Source organism: Ostrea edulis, chromosome 1 (genome assembly GCF_947568905.1).
Source record: "Ostrea edulis chromosome 1, xbOstEdul1.1, whole genome shotgun sequence".
Taxonomy (NCBI): Eukaryota; Metazoa; Mollusca; class Bivalvia; order Ostreida; family Ostreidae; genus Ostrea; species Ostrea edulis.
The window spans coordinates 60,895,029-60,918,816 of record NC_079164.1 but is presented as its reverse complement, the minus strand read 5'-3'; the positions used below and the strand labels follow the sequence as shown (position 1 = coordinate 60,918,816).

Genomic DNA, 23,788 nt, shown 5'->3' with positions numbered 1-23,788 from the left:
AAACATTTGATTTTAGCATATATACTACAGTAAATAGGTTTATTCATAACCTACATTGATAGGGGCCTCCGTGGCCGTGGTTATAGTATCGATCTCAGCTCTGGTCGGCGCGGGTTCGAATCCCGCTCGCGCCGGTAAGTGAGAAAGTTTCCCAGTTTACTCTCGGAAGGTCGGTGGTCTCTTCCCAGGTACATTGTATCTGTGTTCTCTCTTTCACCAATAGAAACTGGGCGACACCAAATAACTGTGTGGCGGAAAACAGTAAAACAATCAATCAATACGGCAATATGAAGACGCCCCCTTCTCATCGGGCTTCCATACGATCGCTATTTAAACGAATCTGGAGATAATTTTACGCGGGCCCATGTCGTAATAAACCCTTAAACGATTTTCCTTGTCATGTTTAGAATTTCTGTTTATTATTTAAATCATATCTAAGACTAAAAATTAAAAACACGGTCTATTTTCTGCTGAAATGCAACAGTTTAAACTTTGGACAGCTTTCTTCAAGGGCCGTGAGGATCCGGGTTAGAATAGGTCCTCAGTACCCCATTGCTTGTTGTAAGAGGTGACTAAATGGGGCGGTCCTTCGGGTGAGACCGCAAAAACCGAGGTCGCCGAGCATAGGCCTAAATTTTGCAGTCCTTCACCGGCAGTGGTGACGTCTCCATACGAGTGAAATATTCTCGAGAGGGAAGTAAAACAATATGTTTCAATCAATCAAGGGGTCCTCTACAATACACTCAGTTTAAAAATCCACAGGTATCTGAATATTAATCAATAAAAGAAAAAAATATCTATACATATAAATAGTGTATTTAAATATATAGATAGCGTATTATTTTTTTCTTTTTGTATCTATTTATTGATAAAAATTCAGATACCTGTGAAAAAACCAAGATATATTTGCCCCGGATCCGATCCCTGCTCTGTGCTCCGAACATGAAATTTCTTTACAACTTTTTATTTTAAACCAAACATGAGTAACTGCATGTGATATTTAAATCGACCACAGAAACAAATTACGAAGAAAAGTACATCAAATAGGAATAAACATGTATGAATTTAATCCATGATTAATAATAGACAAAATACAACAGTTTTACCAAAAACAAATAAAAAAAAAACTAATTCTTTTCATGGGTTGCTTGTACATATTTATTGCAAAACATGACGTACAACCCCTAAAAGTAGTAAAATATAACATAACAACAACCAAATATAGTACCTACAAAGAATATCCTTTGTATAAAGTCAAGTTTTCTTCTTCTTTTAAACAAGTCCAAGGGTCATATGGCCACTTACAAACTGCAAGTCCAAAAGTGATGCATATTTCTAATATCAAAGCAATCCAAAATACTACATTGTCATCATGAACATTTATTTTTGAAAAAAAAAAAAAAAAAAATCTTGGCAAAACTTCTAAAAGATAAAAACCTCCTGATTACATAAAGCGAACACTTTCCAGTTGAAAATATTCAATTCTGCATGAAAAGAAATAGGACAACACTCCACACAAACTATTCACTAATTCTAAGCAGCAAGTTATTTCACTTATTGGGTGGGGTGTATACAAACATTCATAATACAATATTCGCTGTGTTGTAAATTTTACACCGTCCAATAAGTTTTTTTCTTCCAAAAATGAACGGGCAACAATATCATTAAACATCTGTGTATCTACACTTAGTGGTATCTTTACATTACCACGATAAAATACAAAAAAGGCATTGCACGAACGGTGAAAGACATTATGTCATATCAACTTGGAATGACTACTAGTGGTCCAAGAACCTAGACAAACTCTCCGATAATTAACAATTTCTAACAAGCTTTTTTATCAACTAACACAAGCTTACATTTTCAAAGCCATGTGACCATCGATAAGTCACAAAGAAATTAAAGCTCTCTCTCTCTCTCAAGCTCTCTCTCTCTCTCTCTCTCTCTCTCTCTCTCTCTCTCTATATATATATATATATATATTAATTCCTTATTTCATTGTTGAGATAATCACGTGGTACAACGGTCTTCACACATCCGAAACACCATCGGGCCGACGGCATCTCTAGCGGCGTCTTGTTGGTGATTTTGATGTCACCTTTACTATGTACATTGACTTGTATGATGTTCTTCAGAATGGTGTTATCAGGTGTTTTGCCGCCAACCAGCAAGATGTCTCCTCGATGTTGGATCACCTCGAAGTGGTGTTGGCTGAAATTGGGGATTCGACATAGAAGTTTTCCCAGCTGAGGGGATAAGGTTGTGGTGACAGTATACGGCTCCGTCGAAGTGACTGTGACGTCAGTGGAATCTGAAGAATCGCAGCGTGACCTTGGCCGTGAAACGTTGTGAGAAATAATACTCAATGTTGGATCACAGAATTCCAGCACTCTGCCATCTGGTGCTAGAACGTAAACGGACATATCCAAGCTCACAGTCCGAGTAAGTCGACAGGTAAAGGGAAGATCGCCTATTATGCTAGTGCAATGTAATCGCGTGTCGAAGCACTGTACAGACATCGTATCCTTGTCAGATTCTGTTATTCCTCCAAAGATAAATATTTTTTCTCCAATTGTCGAGGCAGACGTAGACCTAACTCCCAGTAAGAGATCACCTGCCATGGACCATTTTTCAGTAAGCAGGTTAAATTCCTCAATATTTGTCATTGCAGGTGCTCGTCCATCTCTCCCACCCAAAACGAAGATAGAGTGTGCCACGGAAACCATGACATGACCACATCTTCCATTTGTCATGGTTTCACAGATCTTCCATTCGTTTTTGTGAGTCTTGAATTCTGCAAGACCTTGAAGTTTTAACCACCCACCAGAGACAAATATACTGTCCCCGTGTGTACAGGCTGCAAATTCATATCCAGGGTCGTATGGTAAAGACGGGAGATAGTACCATTTTTCCTGCTGGAAGCTGAAACATAGCACCTCTTTTGTTGTTTGGTATCGAGGAGTTGTGGTTAGTAAACCTCCTATCACGATCAAAACATCGTCCATTTTACTAGTCATTCTTCTGGTACATCTAATGGGTGTAAAATCTTGGCGTTTGGACAGACATGTGTGATAACGTAAAGCTTCCCGCATCACCGACCTGCACTGGGGACTATTCTGGACAACAGCATTGGAGTCGAAAACGTGGAACAAATAATCTGAGGAAACGAGCGAAAGTCGCAAGGCCGGAACGATTTCACAGATATTGTGACTTCGCCGTTCTTTGTCGTAGTCAATCCATTCCATGGCGACATCGCATATGAATTCCTCAGACGGAGATTGCAAATAATCATCCTGCAAAATACAAACAAGGTCGTCTATATCAAGCTGCAGAAAATCTTCTGTTGTACACACCATTTGAAAATTTTCCAGAATAGTTTCCCATGCCTTCTCACTAAGCTTCGTGCACGCATGCGCCTTTGCAATCTTCCATATTCCAATGCAGTTTTCGTGAGATATTTGAGAGAGCAAAAATTCTTCACAGCGTTCTTGTAAACAAGGTATCTGCATGAGGGATGATGCGCGGAAGATCTTTTCAGCGTTTTCCTCCCTAACTTCGGCTTTTCCCGTATACATGAACGTGCGAAGATTTTCAAAAATTTCGGGTTCTATGTCATGTAATCTGACAATACTTTCGCGGTTTTCCTTCATATCGTGGGTAAACATTGCCTCGAAATATGGCGACATGGCTGACAATATTACTTTATGACATTGGTACTCATGTTCTTCGACTTGAATTATGACGTCAGCATGTTGTGTGCTATTGAGAATTCCCTCTAGACCAGCAGACAAGTGCGTCAAGAACTGTAACTGAGGGATGGTGGCATTCGATACTTCCACTTCCTGAAATAGAGAAACAACGGTTTACTCGGCAGAAATCACAGTAGTATAGCATAGTGTCTGAGGTGTTGATAAGATTGAAACAAGGATGATTACGGCGTCTTGGTTATCTATCCATAATAAACAGTACCTATATTATTTTATTCTATTATATAACATTGATATACTGAGCACTATGACATTACATCTATCTTACATTTTCATTCTCAGATCATTAAATTAGATAGAAACTGTCAGAGGAACAACTGACATCAAATTACAAGGTTCGATTTTCAACATTCCATAAAATTGAAAAGATCAAAATCCGGTTTTCCAAGAATGAAATTGAAGATGACATTAAAAGAAAGTTGACTCCTCAGCTTTTGAGCACAACCGTGCAGGATATAGCACAGTTGCACAGGATACTATAGCACAGCCGCACAGGATACTATAGCACAGCTGCACAGGATACTATAGCACAGCTGCACAGGATACTATAGCACAACCACACAGGATACTATAGCACAACCACACAGAATACTATAGCACAGCTGCATAGGATACTATAGCACAACCACACAGGATACCATAGCACAACCACGCAGGATACTATAGCACAGCTGCATAGGATACTATAGCACAACCACACAGGATACCATAGCACAACCACGCAGGATACTATAGCACAGCTGCATAGGATACTATAGCACAGCAGCGCAGGATACTATAGCACAACCATCAGGGTACTATAGCACAGCTGTGCAGAATATAGCACAGCAGCGCAGGATACTATAGCACAGCTGCACAGAATAATATAGCACAGCTGTGCAGAATATAGCACAGCTGCACAGGATACTATAGCACAGCTGCACAGGATACTATAGCACAGCTGCACAGGATACTATAGTACGTACAACCGCGCAGAATACTATAGCACAGCCGTGCAGGATACAAATTCAGAAAGGATTTGGAAAGGACTACATTTTTTGGTAGAATGATTGTTAGTCAAAGAGCTCGAAATATGCACGATACCGTTTCTGATATATCCAATATATCTTCATTATTTATACCCCTAGATATTATTTCAATTTGTAATTTTTTAAACAAGTGGAAGAGGTTTTGAACACAGGCAATCAACATTTAAATACATATATTTAAAAAAAAAAAACACCATAATATTATGTTTACACGAAGGCAATCTTTTTTTTTTTATTATATATATATAAAATATCGAGTGTCTGTGACTTAGAACTAATTCAAATGTTGTAAATTCATTAATTTGATTGATATATTATCATTATTTTCCCAAAGAGAACACCGATTCTTAAAATCTTTTCAATTAATTTACCCGAAATTTTGTATCAAAATTTATCTTCTGGCTAATAATTCAAAAAATTAAACTATATCCTCCAGTTTTTAAAGTTCCAACTTAAATTCTAGACTTAACGTAGTTCCACACTCCTGTGACTTCATAAGATTTTGCAAAGTCAATGATTTAATGACTGGAACACAAATTTTGCTGGAGTCCTTTTCAATAGTTATTGTAAAAAATCTTGTTAGCCATAACATATTTCAAAAGTCTTAGTTATATTTGAATAATCAATGATATGTTTCAAAACATTGAATCCAAGGACAATAACTCTGTTTTCATTAAATTATTTTTCAAGTCCATTATGCGACAGATTTCCTTTATTTTTCCCAAACATTTTACCAAGGTGACAAGGAATCATTATCTGTGTGTTTTCGTGAAATTACATAAAATTTTAATCCATGAGTGAATTTGAATAGCTCAACTGTATGGTGCCAGGCTTCGCTTTTCATGGGGGTATACATATTCTGGAAGCTATAGATTTGAAATTATTAAGGAAAGGTATGGATTTTTTTTCATGAACAACTATAACAGATGTACCTCTACTAATATAAACAGAAAAAATGATATGTAAACCATGCTATAAGGAAAATGTGTCCACCTTTGTTTGTTTTTTAACATTTTGGAGAATAACGCTAACTCAATAATTTTGCACATATTATCTTAAAACGTGATGAACATATTGAAAATTACATGTGTTTTAGTTATTGACATGTTTCCTGATAAATAAATGCAATTTAAAAAATATTTTGTTTTTATTTTAAGATAACAACAAAAAACTGTTTCCAATGAATTTCATAAAAATCTACATAGGGGTACATGGCTTCAGTAGTGTCTGTAATGAAAATTAATATGGAAATCTTTACTGTTTTGCCTATTTTCATTACTCAGAATGTTAATTTATTGATTCCAAACAAAAAAATGCTACCTAAACCCCAAAATTCCAGGACTAAGGACCCACCTTAAGAGCAATTTTAAAAACTTACAATACACCTAATATTATGTTCTTTTGAACACTCAAATTCTTTACAATAAATTTTTATTAAAATTAACGACATTTGCTACAAACAAACTTTCCCCTAAAAATGACAAAAATGAAAACTAAATTTCTGATTTTATAAGTAAAATGAATACAATTTACTGTATGGAATGTAATTTATTCCCATGATTTCTCAAGTCTAAAACAATATAGAGTTTAGGGAGGGGTAATGTAACATCATAGAAAGTGTACAAGTCCCTTATTTTATATTTGTACTTATTACATCCAAACTAAACCATTAAATATATATATATATATTTATATATGCATCCATTTTTTTATTAGGTGCAAAAATGTCATTACTTATTTCCAATCTACTAGCATTATACTTCTATATCTATTTTGTTAGAAGACAGGAGGTACGCATCAATTTGATGTAATGATTCATTTTGTATAGTTTACATGTAGGTTGTGTTGACATAAACAGACAAAACTAGTTTATGTCAATAAATCCAAAGTAGATTTTAAGTGCAAAAAGGTCAAGTTTAACACACTGTAGCTTTAAAACAAGCACTATGACTCCAGCTTTCTTTTTAATTTCAAAAATCCCCTTCAATGTAAAAATTGGTTGGCAGCGGAGCTTTATCTCTGTTGTTGGTTTTGTCAGAGATTGTACCGGACGATGGGTTGAGTGTGAAAAGGAGGAATGGATTAAAAGTATAAGAGGAATATTAAAACCCCGCATTAGACATATTGAAACAAAAGTAATTGTCACCCATTCTTCTGTGTTAAATTTGGTAAACCAGAAGTGATAAAAGAATTAGATTGGTTACATGAGGAATAAGTTTTGGTTCCAGCTGACAAAGTTGTAAGAACATTGTCTTTGTTTGTTACACTGTGTTCGAAATTAACCAATTAGACCGAGTAGTCTATGTCAGATGACACCGGTCTATGCCAATTGTAATTGAGATAGACCAAATTGTCTATGTCGATTTTCTAGGTTTAAAGCAATGAGTTATCCCAAAGGACCCTGGTCAGGCATTGTCTGAAAAATGTTATGAGGAAAGGAGGATATTGTTATGGAAATGGAAAGAAAATATGCTTTCTAAGTACATTAGAAGTAAATAGCAATATGTTTTTAATTTGTCAATTGTGTGGGGGGGGTTTCAATGTTGTGGTCTATACCAATACAATAAGGTCTATGTCATCTTGTTTTGGCATAGAACTGTGGTCTACACCAAGTTTTAAACCAATTTCAAACACTGATTGTAGGGTTCATTGTTGCAGCTGTATTTTAAACGAACTTGGCATTGATTCCACTTTTGGTAATCGTACTTGTGCTCCAACTGCCCTTTCGGAAGATGAAATTCTTCAAAGTCATGCTTCAGTTTTAGATGCATTTGGTATCCCGGTCAATGGGTCGAATGAATATGAGTTACCATACCTATACTGGATTCCTAAAGTACATAAACACCCTTACAAACAAAGATACATTGCTGGATCCAGTAAGTGTTCTACCAAGCCCCTGTCTTTGCTTCTCATGGGAATACTACCAGCTGTGAAGGAGAAACTTCAGACTTGCTGTGTAACTGAGTGTGCCGGAGGTGGTGTAGATCAAATATGGATTGTAAGGAATTCTAAAGAACTTTTAGTAGACTTGGGATAGCACGGCTTTTCTGAGATTGACGACATCAAGACGTATGACTTTTTAACACTTAACACGACCATTCCTCACGATAAATTGGGTGCTGGTCTTTTTGGTATCGTGGGCGGTTGCTTCTTCAGCAGGAGTGGAAAATGCAAATATTCGTGTCTAGTGATCAGTCGTCCAAAACATTACTTTATTAAACACCACTCTTAATTCCACGCACAAGTACTCTGAAGTTGAAATAGAAGATGTGCTACGGTTCCTCATTGGCAGTGTCTTCGTGGTCTTTGGTGATCGGGTCTTCCGGCAGTTTGTTGGGGTTCCCATGGGCACAAGTTGTGCTCCTTTGTTAGCTGACCTGTTTTTGTATTTCTCTTAATGGCACCATCATGTGTTTGTGTTCATTTTATTGAAGATATTACAGGGAGACCAAAAAATAAAAATAGTATAAAAGTTTTGGAGAATACACGTGTAGATCTGGGTTTCTTTAATTTGAAAGAGAAATTGTTTAAGCACATTTTGACGTGTAGTGGTGATATAATTTCATGATGTAAGAAAGAACAGTGTTAAGACGAGACATTTACATGCATAATGATATTAGAAATCCACTGCTGCATGCATTGTAAGCTCAGCATTGATGACATGTTGGTGTTAGGCTGTGTTTATATTGATCATGTGATACTGCAAGCTTTAAGACTTGCCACATCAATCTTTGTATGGAATATTCTTTTTCTTCATGAAGTTACATGTACATGTATGATAATTTCCATCTGAAGGTCAGTTTAAAAAATAATTTTGAAAATGATATTGTATTTGCGAGCTTTCTGTCCTTTACATTGTTACTTTCCCCCCACCCCACCCCCTCCCTCCTTCATCACCCCCAACCTGGTAATTAAGGTATTGTAAGGCTCAGTATTGAAAATATTATTCTCAAAGGAGGATGAGTTAATTCCTGATGGTCATACCAGTGCTGATCATTCCTTTATGATCATGATATGATAATTATTACAGTGATTCTGTTACAGACAGAAAGATGTGAACTGAAGAATTGAATATGATACATGTATCCTATATGAAATTTCTGTTTAATGTTTACTGGTATGTATTATTCATATATCTACTGAATCATCATATACTAATGCTGCCATTCATTGGAATAAATTACTTGTACACATGTACTACCAATATTCGGCATTAAAAAAAACCCAAGTTTTTTTGGTTTTTTTTTACTTTTATTTTAGTAAAATTATCTTTTTAACATCCCTAGCAGATTTATTATCAATATGCCCCAGAATTCAAACGTATAAACAGCTGCCAACAATATGATTTCTGAGTGGGGCTTTAACATATGGAAATATTTGAACTGTAAACTATTTCCAGAAAACATGTTTTATCAATATAATAAGGAAATTTTTTATTAGGGAAACAGGAAAAACATTTTAGATATACCAAGAGAATTGGTTCCGATTTGACCAAATGAACAGGAAATTTTTTAAATGGGATTTCTGTAAATTATTGTGTGTAGTGTTCATGATACTGCTACATTGTATCATGGATTTACAGCTTATGACATACATCATGAAATTAATTAGAATCCCCCAATGAACAGGAGTGCCTCTAAATCCAAACATAGCTCAGATGGGTCGAAGATCTGTTCACAAACCACAACTTTAAAGGTAACATGAAAGTGAAAGGAAAAAGACAAAATCGTCGAAAGAAAAGAAATAATTTCTATATACTATCACTAAAAATTCTGTGAACCAAATGGGTGCTGCCACTTTTTTTCAACTATTGGTATCCTCGGCTGTCTCAAGCCACAAAAGGAGTTCCAAGTAATTAATTCATTAGTTGCTTCAACAGTTATTTGAGGTTGATTGCAAAAAGAGAATTTATGATTCAGGCATGCAATTTGTAATTTAAACATTTAATTTGTTCAAATAAATTGTACAACTATATTTATAAATCATAACAGTTTTTAGCAAATCATTGTAAAAAACAAGAGTACCACAAACAGTACATTTTTACATATGCCTGTTGGGTCTGTAAGCACATTATGCAGCACACTCTGAATTGATGAACAAGAGTAATGCAAACTGTACAGCATATGCCTGTTAGACCTTCAGTGCAATTATATCTGTATCCATGATGAGAAAAAGTCCAGAAAACTATTTTACCTACTTTTAGCCCTAAAGTAGGTCATGGTGCACCAATCCAGTTGAAATGTGAACTGAGAGAAAGGTTGTGACAAAATTTCAGGGCAATACATCACATGTACCTGTATTTATAACGGGAAAAAATTTGGAAAACTGTTTGACCTACTTTTACCTCTAAAGTAGGTCATGGTGCACCAGACTAGCTGAAATGCAAACTGAATTTATATTCCTCCGAGAGGAAGTTTGTGACTAAATCTCAGGGCAATAATTTGTATCTGTAACGAAAACAAGATTTTCTAAGTGATACTATGACCCTGACCTTGATAAACAATAGGCATCCTCCGCTTGGCATAAAGTGTATGCGTACCAAGTTTGACAGTCCTAGTCCCAACAGTTCTGCCTGTATCCTGACTACAAGGTTTTTCTAAGTGATACTACAACCTTGACCTATGACCTCGAAGAACAAAAGACGTCTTCCATTTGGCTTAAGGAATATGTGTACCAAGTTTGATGGTCCTAGCGACCTAGCCCCAATTAATTTGGTCTGTATTCTGCCTACAAGGTTTTCCTTTTAACTGTCACTACAACCTTGACCTTGCAAAATAGACATCTTTCTCTCATCATGGTTATCAAATGTACCAAGTTACCAAGACCTGGAACTTATGGTTCATTTTGCATTTTGCCTACAAGGTCCAGACAGACAGACGGAAGATGCCATACCAAAATACATCCCGTCTTTCACAGACGTATAAAAACAGTAATACTGTAATAGCAAGTGAAGATCCGCCCTATACTCTCTACGCCCGTTAGCATAGCACAAATATTAAGTGATTGGTGTAATAAGGAAATAATTCATTAGTTTTGACTCAAGTACTTATGGTTAGATCGATGTCACCGTCAATAATACTTTTGTTTCTTAGTGAGTCTAAAGATTAATTGCGAAGAATGTCATCGACATGTCTTGTAATTTTTTAGAACCAGTCAAGTGAAACGCGATGTCTGGACCTTTAATGAACAGCTGATAAATGCAATTTTTAGGCGATCAATAAAATACGTCAACACGGAAGTTTGATCAATTTGTTTGTTTCATTAAGGTCAACAATCAATCACAAAGTTTACCTATTAGAAATATTTACCTCAACACAATTCAATTGTTCTGTCATCTTTATTCTAACTCCCCATCGACAGAACAGACTAGACTGTTCCTTTGTCACTTTGTGAAGTCAGTTACTCGTCACCCCTGTTGTCAAAACACAATCATTGTATTTTCGCATTCGTTATCGAGCACATGCTGTGGCAAACGTGTGGATGACCCCCAAAAATATTAACTCAAACTCTGAACTATTCGTTGCAAAAATCATTTTTAACGGAAAGAGTACTAACTGAATGGCAATCTAACCTGCGGAGTATGGGAAGGCATAGGCGTAGCTTGGGTACGAATATTACCGAGGCAGGGGGTATTGACATTTTAACAACGTAAAAGGTGGTTTTTTTACCGAGGCAGCTGCCTCGGTTGCCTCAATGGAAGCTACGCCACTGGAAGGCCAGGGCACAAGGCTAGATGGCAATCCCTCTCCCCCAGTCGCAACAAATTAGAATATAATAGATTTATTTCTAATTCAGAGCCCAAACAGGATGTAAGGAGCATTACATACATAGGAAAGAAAACCAAATGACATAGTTCAACCGTGTAACAACGTGCTGACATACATGTACATACTTGAGTTTTGGGATGAAATTACTTTAGACAAGAAGGAAGGAGTCAAACTGCATATCATATGGTTATAATTCAAGTAAAAAAAAAATGGAGCTGATTTTTAATATATTTATATATGAAAAAATAAGGCAAATTATCATGACTTCAGTTCATAATTTCAACCCCCCAACCCCCCCAAAAAAGCTTTTCTTTATATCAGAAAATTTATTCACTTCTGAATGTACACGTTTAAATATTTTCTCTCTTTGTTGACTATATTTGTCCCATTGAATAATTTTAGAATGTGAATTTTTAGTCATCTTCAACTAAATTTCCTGTGCAAATTAGTAAGATATTCTTCACATTCAGAATTTGATTTTAAAAATAAATATGTGACAATCTTTCAAGTTGTTATTTGTACATTTCCTATATCTGTTAAATATTTGAATGCATATTTTACATACAAAGAAAAAGTGGTAGACATCTTGCTACAAAACGAAGTGAGAAAATCTATATATGGTGTTTTACAGTGGCGGATTTAGAGGGGGCGCAGCCGGCGCCCCCCCCCCCCCCCTAAATTTTTCAAATTTAAGGTAAATCGCGGTATCTTGTTTCGGAAAATGTACTAAACGATAAAAGAAGCAATAATTTCTTCCACTCCTGGAGAAATAAATGACAAAATCTTTTGATTTCTTGAATTACTTTATTGGGAGAACTTAGTTTTTTTCCAAAAAACCCTTAAGGGTAATTTTATTAATTTTACCTATTAAAATGATAGGAAATAGTACAAATGACTAGATAGGAGAAATATTTCAAGCCCCATAAAATCTGTAAAATTCAGGAGCTTCCGGGGGCTTCGCCCCCTGGACCCCCATTGCCTCATAAAGTGGCGCCCCCCGTAACCGCAATTCCTGGATTCGTCCCTGGTTTCGTCTGTGCAGTTCGTGATTCAGTGAGCAGTGATGTTTTAGTTTAGTGTGAATAATATTGATAATGCCTTTTCGATAAGAAAAATGTTTCAGAAATGTTTTCCTTAGATATCCTGAGAGAGGTTGCTTAAAATAACTTCTAATTTGTGAGAAATCCACAAGTTTCTGTGCCTATGGTCGCCCAGTATAAAATGGTGTCACTCGGTGGAGTCTATATGGAGCACAGGCTCTAACAGGATGGTTGGTGTCTCTCGGATTATCCGTCGAAATATCAGAAATATACAGAAATGAAAGTTCGTATACCCAAATTATATGAAGATTGCCATGTTCCAGTATGAGACATTTTTTTTATGATTCCTTTTCAGATCTCATGTGCTCGATCTCAAAGTGTTGTGTAAAACTTGTGATAAAATGATCACTAGAAATTCATTTACTAGTAATCTCACAGGACGTAGTTTCTGTATCAAAACTTTTTGAGAATTTGACCTGTAAATCTTCTAACGTTGTCTTTGCTATGGGGAGTGTAACCTCGATTGTGGCTTAATTTATGTCGGGAAAACTATGGGTTCACTTAATAAAAGAATATCGTGACGCATATATATCAAATAAATAATGGTGATGAGCAACTTCTCTATAAACATTTTGATTCCCCTGACCACTCCGTCTTGTCCACGAGGGTCAGGATTCTAGAGAGAGAAAAAACGAAGTCTATCTCAGTCGATATCACAATTATGCTCATCATAACCTTCAAATAGAACTGTATGCTTATATCGATCCTCGTCCAACCTGTCATATTGTGAAGATCACTGTACCCCTCAAGATCGTTGAAGCTGAGAAGAATGGGTTTTGATGAATCTGCATATTCGTGTACATCGTTCAATAACTAAAACTTGTGGTGCATATAGTGTAGAATTTTTATTTGTGTCTACTATGTCTAAACTTTACCAGCCATGTGCCTTTTACAGCACATTGCACCTTCACTTAGCATCACTCCCTGATTAGTAAACACATCCAAAAGTACAGGTGCCCCAGTGCAGAAACTAATGTAGTCCATTCATATTAGATTTAATGAGTTTTATAAACGTTAGTGTTGTACACTGTATTTAGAATCAGACTGTAACGAAATATTACCTTCCAAAGAAAAAAAATCCCGTTTAAAAGGTATTTAAAAGAAGAAAGAAAGCAAAAATCTGAGTTTTTCATTGTATTTATAAACCCTCCCGAGTTTCCGAAAGCTGGAAATAAGCTTCATGGCAGGAGTTATATTTTCCTGTGCGTGATGGACGCTAATACAGACAGCTTGAATTATTTTCGTCTATAAAACTCATCAAATTAAATATGAAAATATTGGACTACGTTGGACTTGTTTTAAGAGATGTTTAACGTCCTTTGGATAGGACGATTCGATCTGTTCCTTGGAACTAAGTTGATTTTGAGGGGTCTTTTGTTTTTTTACAACCGGTGCCCTATTTTCGAGTCATCCCTTGTTAGATATTTATATATAGATTGAGAACAAAATGGATAAGATTGACGTTTAAAGATAATTTTTGTGTAATTTGAGATCACACATGCATAAACTAAGATTGTATAATAAAATATTGGCCAAATTTTGTATTCAAGGAAATTATTACTCATATAGGCGAAAATGCCTACCAAGTGCGCCATTATCCTTTTTATCTACATTCTACTTGCATTTCTTCGGCCTAGCCGTTAAAATAGACTTATTATTCATCAAAATCAGGGACGTAACAAATGATAAATTGTAGTCCCCCCACATCTTTGCCCCAACAGATTTAAGCATTCTGAAATACCATAAGATGACTGTTTCATCTTCATATTGATTCAGATTTGAGAGAAAGCTTTAATTCCATTGATTTTAGCTTGGTCGAAAATTTCAAATGAAAATTAAGTTTAAAGCCAGGATGCAAGAAATTTTCAATATGTATCAACAATAATTGAACTTAATTTTGTTGGGGCTCTGTACCCTTTCCTAGATGTTAAGGTTAACTCGCCGTTAATTGAAGAACCATGGGTCGCCTTGGACTGTTTACTTGGACCTGACTTTGCTTTCTGACTGAAATGTACCTCTTTTAAAGACCTCATCAAATGACAGAATCTCAAAGGATGCAACCTGGTACCGTTAATTTAATGTTATGGTGAATGGAAATAGCATAATAAAGTGACCCTAACCAGAAAGTGCGGAGATAGGCATAGACGACTTAATTTTGGTGAAAATTGTGTGTAGGCCCGGCTTTTGTGCTACCGTTAATGTTACGTCCCCGAAGATTCATACATGCATTGTTCACCACTACAGCGCACTCACGAGGAAGTGGTTATCATTACAATTTGTAGATACAGTACATCAAAGACAAAAACTTCCTATAACAAACCTTATAAATTTAGATACATTGTGGATGTACAGGTACCAGATGTATTCCAATGAGTTGCGTAACTCGAAGACAATAAAGAATTTAAGTGAACCATTCAAGAGAACAGAACCCAGATGGGATATGATATTCAACATCATTCCAGCACACAACATCACACATGAAGAACGCTTCTAAAACCATTTATTTATTGAATAATACAATTTTTTTACTACTGGCAAAACATCAATTACCACAATAGGAGAGGCCGCCCGTCTTCATACGCCAACAAACACAGACAGTCAAGTAGCAGCAAGACGTTACGAAGTTCTTTCTCGTCTTGTATCAATTGAGAAAACACCTCTCTTAAAACCATTGGATCATTTAATCCCAGCTTCCTGACCATTTTCCTACTTGGTGGATCACGAAGAAGACCGTATTTATTGACCATATTTTGTGAAAACTCCCCGAGCTTATCTAGGTGATATCCTAGCTTGGCTAAAGTCTGGACCACGTGATCAAATCGTTTGCGCATTTTTAACTCTCTCCGATGATCTCGTGAACCATCCAATAAAACAGCTTCTTTTTGGATCATGGCGCCAATATTTCCTATGTTAAACCCGTAATAACGCCTCTTCTTTGGATTTTTATCGGTTGCATACCCAGTGAAAATATATTCCAGGATTCTTCTGTCCATCTGAAAGGCGATTTCTCCAACAAGTCTTCCCTTCTCTTTTACCATGGTAGCTTTAGCACGGGAAGAAAAATGTGAACAGTGATAAAGCACATAAAAAATTATGTATTTGTAAATTCGTTTTCATAACCCACCCACCCCAGTGTGGTTCTAGCTTATATATTCGATATAGTGAGGATTCTGTACTAATCACCTCTGTCACCTATAAATCACCTCTCTCAGATTTATAGGCGTCCAGTTTTAAGAGATTATTAGCGCCAACACCAAAATCTTCACAAGGTTTTGTGTGTCTTAGGAAGTGCATGCTATTTTCTTGTCAATTTTTTTTAAAATCTCGTAGTTCCTACGACAAATCCGATAAATCTGAAAATAGAAAGAGGCTTTCCTCTGCCTAATCCAAGTACTATGTATAAATTTATGAAAATCTTTCTGGATCGAAGGAAATTTTAGTTATCATGTGCCATTTAGAAAGTGCTGATGGACGAAAATGTTTATTACTATGGGGCACCCGCCATAATGGCGTAGGCCTAAAAAGTCATTCGAATTATATCAGACAGTCATGCAACTGTTGTTATTTCACATGCAATCTGTGTTAATTTTGACTCTATGTTGGCTAAATACCTTTATTCATGATAACAGCTACTAATCTGTCATCTTGGGGTTTTGGGGTCGACGTGGCCAACGGTTCCCACACATGTCCGCGGATTTTCGGTGTTGAAGTAGCCACAGGGTCACCAACTACATCTCGCCCTGAACTGACTCCAGTGTATGATTTCGAATCCGCGTCGCTCCTCCCTCGAGAAATATCTCGCTGTGGAACTACCGCATCAGAGTTAACCTTCACCTTTCTGTGATAATTTCCGGAGGTCTTCAGACTTAAGCTCTCCCATTCGTCTTTTAGCTCAGCACCTGTTCGTTGAATAATTTCTCGTGTAGATTCAGAAGAAATTCTTGTCTCTGCAATAGCTCCGTGTTCCGAGAAGGGGCTTCTGTTTCTATCACTCCTGTGCTCGGACACGGGGCTTTTGCTTCTTTCAGTTATGAATTCCGGTCCTAGATTTCTGTTGCTCGCAGCTATGAATCCCGGTAATGGACTTCTGTTGCGCTCAGTTCTGAATTCCGGAACAGGACTTCTTCTTTCACTTCTGTGCTTGGGCACGGGATTTCTGTTGCTTTCAGCTCTGAATTCGGCCACGGGGCTTCTGTTGCCATCTGCTCTATATTCCGGTACTGGATTTCTGCTGCCCTCTGCTCTATATTCTGATACTGGACTTCTGTTGCTCTCTACTCTATATTCTGGTACTGGACTTCTATTGCCCTCTGCTCTATATTCCGGTACTGGACTTCTGTTGCGCCCTGCTCTATATTCTGATACTGGACTTCTGTTGCCCTCTGCTCTGTATTCCGGTACTGGACTTCTGTTGCTCTCTGCTCTATATTCTGATACTGGACTTCTGTTGCCCTCTGCTCTATATTCTGATACTGGACTTCTGTTGCCCTCTGCTCTGTATTCCGGTACTGGACTTCTGTTGCCCTCTGCTCTGTATTCCGGTACTGGACTTCTGTTGCCCTCTGCTTTATATTCTGATACTGGACTTCTGTTGCCCTCTGCTCTATATTCTGATACTGGACTTCTGTTGCCCTCTGCTCTATATTCTGGTACTGGACTTCTGTTGCTCTCTGCTCTATATTCTGATACTGGACTTCTGTTGCTCTCTGCTCTATATTCTGATACTGGACTTCTGTTGCTCTCTACTCTATATTCTGGTGCTGGACTTCTGTTGCCCTCTGCTCTATATTCTGATACTGGACTTCTGTTGCCCGCTGCTCTATATTCCAGTACTGGACTTCTATTGCTCTCTGCTCTATATTCTGGTACTGGACTTCTGTTGCACTCTACTCTATATTCTGGTACTGGACTTCTGTTGCCCTCTGCTCTATATTCTGTTACTGGACCTCTGTTGCCCTCTGCTCTATATTCTGATACTGGACTTCTGTTGCCCTCTGCTCTATATTCTGGTACTGGACTTCTGTTGCACTCTGCTCTATATTCTGATACTGGACTTCTGTTGCTCTCTACTCTATATTCTGGTGCTGGACTTCTGTTGCCCTCTGCTCTATATTCTGATACTGGACTTCTGTTGCCCTCTGCTCTATATTCTGATACTGGACTTCTGTTGCCCTCTGCTCTATATTCTGTTACTGGACTTCTTTTGCCCTCTGCTCTATATTCTGATACTGGACTTCTGTTGCCCTCTGCTCTATATTCTGGTACTGGACTTCTGTTGCGACCTGCTCTATATTCTGATACTGGATTTCTGTTGCTCTCTGCTCTATATTCTGATACTGGACTTCTGTTGCTCTCTACTCTATATTCTGATAGTGGACTTCTGTTGCTCTCTACTCTATATTCTGATACTGGACTTCTGTTGCCCTCTGCTCTATATTCTGATACTGGACTTCTGTTGCTCTTTGCTCTATATTCTGATACTGGACTTCTGTTGCCCTCTGCTCTATATTCTGATACTGGACTTCTGTTGCCCTCTGCTCTATATTCTGATACTGGACTTCGGTTGCTCTCTACTCTATATTCTGATAGTGGACTTCTGTTGCTCTCTACTCTATATTCTGATACTGGACTTCTGTTGCCCTCTGCTCTATATTCTGATACTGGACTTCTGTTGCTCTTTGCTCTATATTCTGATACTGGACTTCTGTTGCCCTCTGCTCTATATTCTGATACTGGACTTCTGTTGCCCTCTGCTCTATATTCTGATACTGGACTTCGGTTGCTCTCTGCTCTATATTCTGATAGTGGACTTCTGTTGCGCCCTGCTCTATATTCTGATACTGGACTTCTGTTGCCCTCTGCTCTATATTCTGATACTGATACTGGACTTCTGTTGCTCTCTACTCTATATTCTGATACTGGACTTCTGTTGCCCTCTGCTCTATATTCTGATACTGGACTTCGGTTGCTCTCTGCTCTATATTCTGATACTGGACTTCTGTTGCGACCTGCTCTATATTCTGATACTGGACTTCTGTTGCCCTCTGCTCTATATTCTGATACTGATACTGGACTTCTGTTGCTCTCTACTCTATATTCTGATACTGGACTTCTGTTGCCCTCTGCTCTATATTCTGATACTGGACTTCTGTTGCTCTTTGCTCTATATTCTGATACTGGACTTCTGTTGCCCTCTGCTCTATATTCTGGTACTGGACTTCTGTTGCGCCCTGCTCTATATTCTGATACTGGACTTCGGTTGCTCTCTGCTCTATATTCTGATACTGGACTTCTGTTGCTCTCTACTCTATATTCTGATAGTGGACTTCTGTTGCTCTCTACTCTATATTCTGATACTGGACTTCTGTTGCCCTCTGCTCTATATTCTGATACTGGACTTCTGTTGCTCTTTGCTCTATATTCTGATACTGGACTTCTGTTGCCCTCTGCTCTATATTCTGATACTGGACTTCGGTTGCTCTCTGCTCTATATTCTGATACTGATACTGGACTCCTGTTGCTCTCTACTCTATATTCTGATACTGGACTTCTGTTGCCCTCTGCTCTATATTCTGATACTGGACTTCTGTTGCTCTTTGCTCTATATTCTGATACTGGACTTCTGTTGCCCTCTGCTCTATATTCTGATACTGGACTTCTGTTGCTCTCTGCTCTATATCCCGATGCTGGACTTCTGTTGCTTTCTGCTCTATATTCTGGTGCTGGACTTCTGTTGCCCTCTGCTCTATATTCTGGTACTGGACTTCTGTTGCCCTCTGCTCTATATTCTGATACTGGACTTCTATTGCCCTCTGCTCTAAATTCTGATACTGAACTTATGTTGTCCTCTGCTCTATATTCTGTTACTGGACTTCTGTTGCCCTCTGCTCTATATTCTGATACTGGACTTCTGTTGCCCTCTGCTCTATATTCTGGTACTGGACTTCGGTTGCTCTCTGCTCTATATTCTGATACTGGACTTCTGTTGTGCCCTGCTCTATATTCTGATACTGGACTTCTGTTGCTCTCTGCTCTATATTCTGATACTGGACTTCTGTTGCTCTCTGCTCTATATTCCGATACTGGACTTCTGTTGCTCTCTGCTCTATATTCCGATACTGGACTTCTGTTGCTCTCTGCTCTATATTCCGGTACTGGACTTCTGTTGCTCTCAGCTCTATATTCTGATAATGGACTTCTGTTGCGCGCTGCTCTATATTCCGGTTCTGGACTTCTGTTGCCCTCTGCTCTATATTCCGGTACTGGACTTTTGTTGCTTTTCGTTCTAAATTCCAGCACGGGACTTTCGTTGCTTTCAGTTCTAAAGTCCGACATGGAACTTCTGTTACTCTCAGCTCTGAATTCCGGTAATGGACTTCTGTTGTGCCCTACTCTATATTCCGATACTGGACTTATGTTGCTTTCCGCTCTGAATTGCGGCACGGGACTTTTGTTTCTTTTAGTTCTAAAATCCGACACGGGACTTCTTCTTTCACTTCTGTGCTCGGGTATGGGGCTTCTGTTGCTTTCAACTTTGAATTCTGGTAATGGACTTCTGTTGCTCATAGCACTGAATTCCGGTAATGGACTTCTGTTGGGCTCAGCCGTGAATTCTGGCACGGGACTTCTGTAGCTATCTGGTCTGAATTCCGGAACTGGACTTCTGTTGCGCCCCACTCTATATTCTGGCACTGGACTTCTGTTGCGCTCTGCTCTATATTCCGGTGCTGGACTTCTGTTGCGCCCTGCTCTATATTCTGGAAAGGGACTTCTGTTTCTTTTACTTCTGTGCTCGAGCACGGGACTTCTGTTTCTTTCAATTCTGAAATCCGACGCGGCGCTTTTGCTGCTCTCAGCTCCGAATTCCAGCACGGGACTTCTATTTCCTTCAACTCCAATTTCCAGTAAAGGACTTCTTTTGCTCTCAACTCTAAATTCCGATACTGGACTTCTGTTGCTTTCAGCTCCGAATTCCGGCACGGGACTTCTGTTGCTTTCAACTTTGAATTCCGGTAATGGACTTCTGTTTCTTTCACTTCTGTGCTCGGACATAGGGCTACTGTTTCTGTTAGTTCGAGAATCCGACACAGGACTTTCATTGCTTTCAGTTCTAAAGTCCGACATGGGACTTCTGTTACTCTCAGCTCTGAATTCCGGTAATGGATTTCTGTTGTGCTCACCTCCCGGAACTGGACTTCTGTTTCTTTCAGTTCTAAAGTCCGGGACGGGACTTCTGTTGCTCTCACTTCTGAATTTTAGCACAGGACTTCTGTTGCTCTCAGTTCCGAATTCCGGTAACGGGCTTCTATTGCTCTGAGGTCTGAATTCCGGCACGGGACTTTTGTTTCTTTTAGTTCTAAAGTCCGATACGGGACTTGTTTTGCTCTCAGCTCTGGATTCTGGTACGGGACTTCTGTTTCTTTCAGTTATAAATTCTGACATGGGACTGCTGTAGCTCTCAACCCTGAATTCCTGTAATGGACTTCTGTTGCTCTCAGCTCTGAATTCCGATATGGGACTTCTGTTTCTTTCACTTCTGAATTCCGGCAGGGGTCTCCTTTCTTGAAAACCTGAAAAAGAGTTTTGTTGCTGATCACCATAATATTCGTAGGGTGATCTAGCGGCTGAAGCGGTTCTGTGGGAGGTTTCATGTGAAGACTGGATTCTAGTTTTATCTCCATCATCTACAACGTTTAATATAAATAACAATAAGTGAACGGTTTCCTGCATTCACAGTTGTAATAATTGTGAATAATAATAAAGGAGAACAATAGCAAAACGCCACCTCAAAGTGGCATAATCATGTTATTCGATCCGCGGACTTAACAATATCGTTATCATGGTTATACGTATAAAGATATATAATTATAGATGGTTGGCACACAGACTAAATAGTTACTAATACGTATATATTTTACTCATGTTAACTAATCATGCTATTTATTCCGTTTTTAAAAGTCACATTTACGGAATAAATGGTATCGTAAAGTCCGCGGATCGAATAACATGATTATGCCCATTCAACAACTCCGTGTTCATTTTCATCAAATTCTACTTACTAAATTGAAATTTCTCATTCACACTGTCCATCTTTATCGTAAACTCTCCCATTAACTTTGCCAATCTAAGACTTGTATTCAGCAGGAGCAGTGACACAGTATTCCGCAATGCTTTGTTCTCATTAATGATTTCACGAATATTTTCACTTGATATAATTTCGCTTTCCCTCGTAGTATCTAAATCCTTTGTAAAAAGTGTTGAAACTTCCTCTTCATAAGACATGATGCTACCTTGTGAACACATTACGTTTATTGCATTATGACGTTTTCTTTATTATGACGTAAATTGTGATTGATGACGTTACAATAATGCAATCTTTCATATAGAGTTCTCGTTCCTTGCAGTGTCGCTAAACCATGCACAGGGGCCGATATCATACGTTGTTTGGTTCAATACGACCCAAAAATGATAGGAAACCAACATCGACCTGAATTTACAAAAAAAATCTTACACACTTATGTTCAAAGCGGCCCTGTTTTACAAACTCAATTGCAAAAAATTATTTCCTCAATTCTATGCAGTTATCATATTACATCTCTAAAATTTTCAACACTGAGGTCAATTTCAATATTTTATTTGTGTTTTGGAAAAAAGTAATTGACAGGTGGTTATTTTTTTTTCCTTTGAAAAATATATAAATGTGTCAGTAACAAGAGTGAAACGGGGTAATTCTATAATATAAAGTATTCAGTGTCTTCAACAACTTGGGAAAGAAAACATCTTTATTCTATATATTTAACATTAAAATTATGACATGAAATACAGTTTAACAATTTGTACTTAAATTCTGCAACTTTCCTTTGGTACATTTGGGTTTAATTTCTTTTTTAAAGATATTTTTCAGACATCCTTAACAAATTTCCCCAAATATATGAAACATTAAAACCACTTCTAAGATTGTTCACTGACCTGATATATTTGTCTTTGAATATAGAAAAAAAATCTGCATCGTGTATATTTACATGCAATGTATATGAGATGCATAGAATCGTTTTTCGAAAAAAGGGGGGGGGGGGGCAGCCATTCATTCATTCATTCATTCATTCAATCAATCTTTATTTCCCCCTTGCGGAGATTTCATGTTGTAACATTTACATATAATTTGAATACATAAAGAAAATCAAAATGATAATATATATACATACATACATACATACATACATATATATATATATATATATAATATTCTATGCAATTGCATCGAGAGATCCACTCTCCTTATAAAATATCTTAAACACTGAATGACACAGCGACTGTGTGAGATTGCATCAGTGTGTATAAGTAGCGCTTTAGGAGCATAACAAAACTTCCTTTCCAGGGAAGTCGTTGTGGCCGAGTGGACTTACGCACTGATTTGACAGTCTTGCTAGGCGGTAGGTGCCGCAGGTCGTTGGTTCGACCCCGGGCTGGGGCGAAAATTTTCAGTACCTAGTTGTGATTATTTAGTGCTTTATATATATATATATATATATATATATATAAAGAACAGAGATAGAAAATTATAACAAAGAAAACGTATGTACATGGAAGGTGAAGATAACGAACAGTGATCAATCTCATAACTCCTACAAGCAATACAAAATAGATAGTTGGGCAAACACGGACCCCTGGACACACCAGAGGTGGGACCAGGTGCCTAGGAGGAGTAAGCATCCCCTGTTGACCGGTCACACCCGCCGTGAGCCCCATATCCTGATCAGGTAAACGGAGTTATCCGCAGTCAAATCAGTGTGCCAAGAACGGCTTAACAATCGGTATGAAACACGTCAGACAGCATTTGACCCAACGCGAGGTCGTATTGACGAAGTAGATCGTTATAACGACCATAGAATTTGCAAAATGCTGACTTCAATCCAGACTGTTGAAATCCCTGTACCATCAACTTGTTTGTCAGTAGCTTACCTCGATTTAAAAATTGACTATACCCAGAACAAGCTCTTGCATATCGAATCAGTTGAGATATAAAAACACCATATGCAGGTGATAATGGAATATTGCTACATAAATGTGGGAAGTTGACGGTGGAGAAGCTGAAATCATCCCGTTTGTCATACAGTTGAGTTGTC

The 23,788-nt window shown here is 37.8% G+C and overlaps 2 protein-coding genes across 2 annotated transcripts; both read right to left on the bottom strand.

Annotated features, from left to right (window-relative positions):
• Positions 1–948: 948 nt before the first annotated feature.
• LOC125648821 (kelch-like protein 24) lies at positions 949–11,284 on the bottom strand. Its single transcript, XM_048875811.2, has 2 exons — positions 11,104–11,284; positions 949–3,842 (listed from the first exon to the last, which is right to left on the bottom strand). The coding sequence occupies exons 1-2, from the start codon at positions 11,128–11,130 to the stop codon at positions 1,983–1,985; spliced, it is 1,887 nt and encodes a 628-aa protein (XP_048731768.1). The 5' UTR covers positions 11,131–11,284; the 3' UTR covers positions 949–1,982.
• A 3,888-nt stretch (positions 11,285–15,172) lies between these two features.
• On the bottom strand, positions 15,173–21,944 carry LOC125681406 (serine/arginine repetitive matrix protein 2-like). The gene is made up of 3 exons (XM_048921520.2): positions 21,722–21,944; positions 16,274–21,346; positions 15,173–15,705 (listed from the first exon to the last, which is right to left on the bottom strand). The coding sequence occupies exons 1-3, from the start codon at positions 21,942–21,944 to the stop codon at positions 15,209–15,211; spliced, it is 5,793 nt and encodes a 1,930-aa protein (XP_048777477.2). The 3' UTR covers positions 15,173–15,208.
• Positions 21,945–23,788: the final 1,844 nt, after the last annotated feature.

What these genes read in the sequence shown, in the direction of transcription:
- LOC125648821 (XM_048875811.2), bottom strand. Translation starts at nt 11,130, where the DNA reads ATGACAGAACAATTGAATTGTGTTGAG. An exon ending in AACAATTGAATTGTGTTGAG is followed by an intron (nt 3,843 to 11,103) that starts GTAAATATTTCT and finishes TCTCTATTTCAG; the next exon opens with GAAGTGGAAGTATCGAATGC.
- LOC125681406 (XM_048921520.2), bottom strand. Translation starts at nt 21,944, where the DNA reads ATGTCTTATGAAGAGGAAGTTTCAACACTTTTTACAAAGGATTTAGAT. An exon ending in GAATGAGAAATTTCAATTTA is followed by an intron (nt 21,347 to 21,721) that starts GTAAGTAGAATT and finishes TAAACGTTGTAG; the next exon opens with ATGATGGAGATAAAACTAGA. An exon ending in AGCTGTTATCATGAATAAAG is followed by an intron (nt 15,706 to 16,273) that starts GTATTTAGCCAA and finishes CCCGTGCTAAAG; the next exon opens with CTACCATGGTAAAAGAGAAG.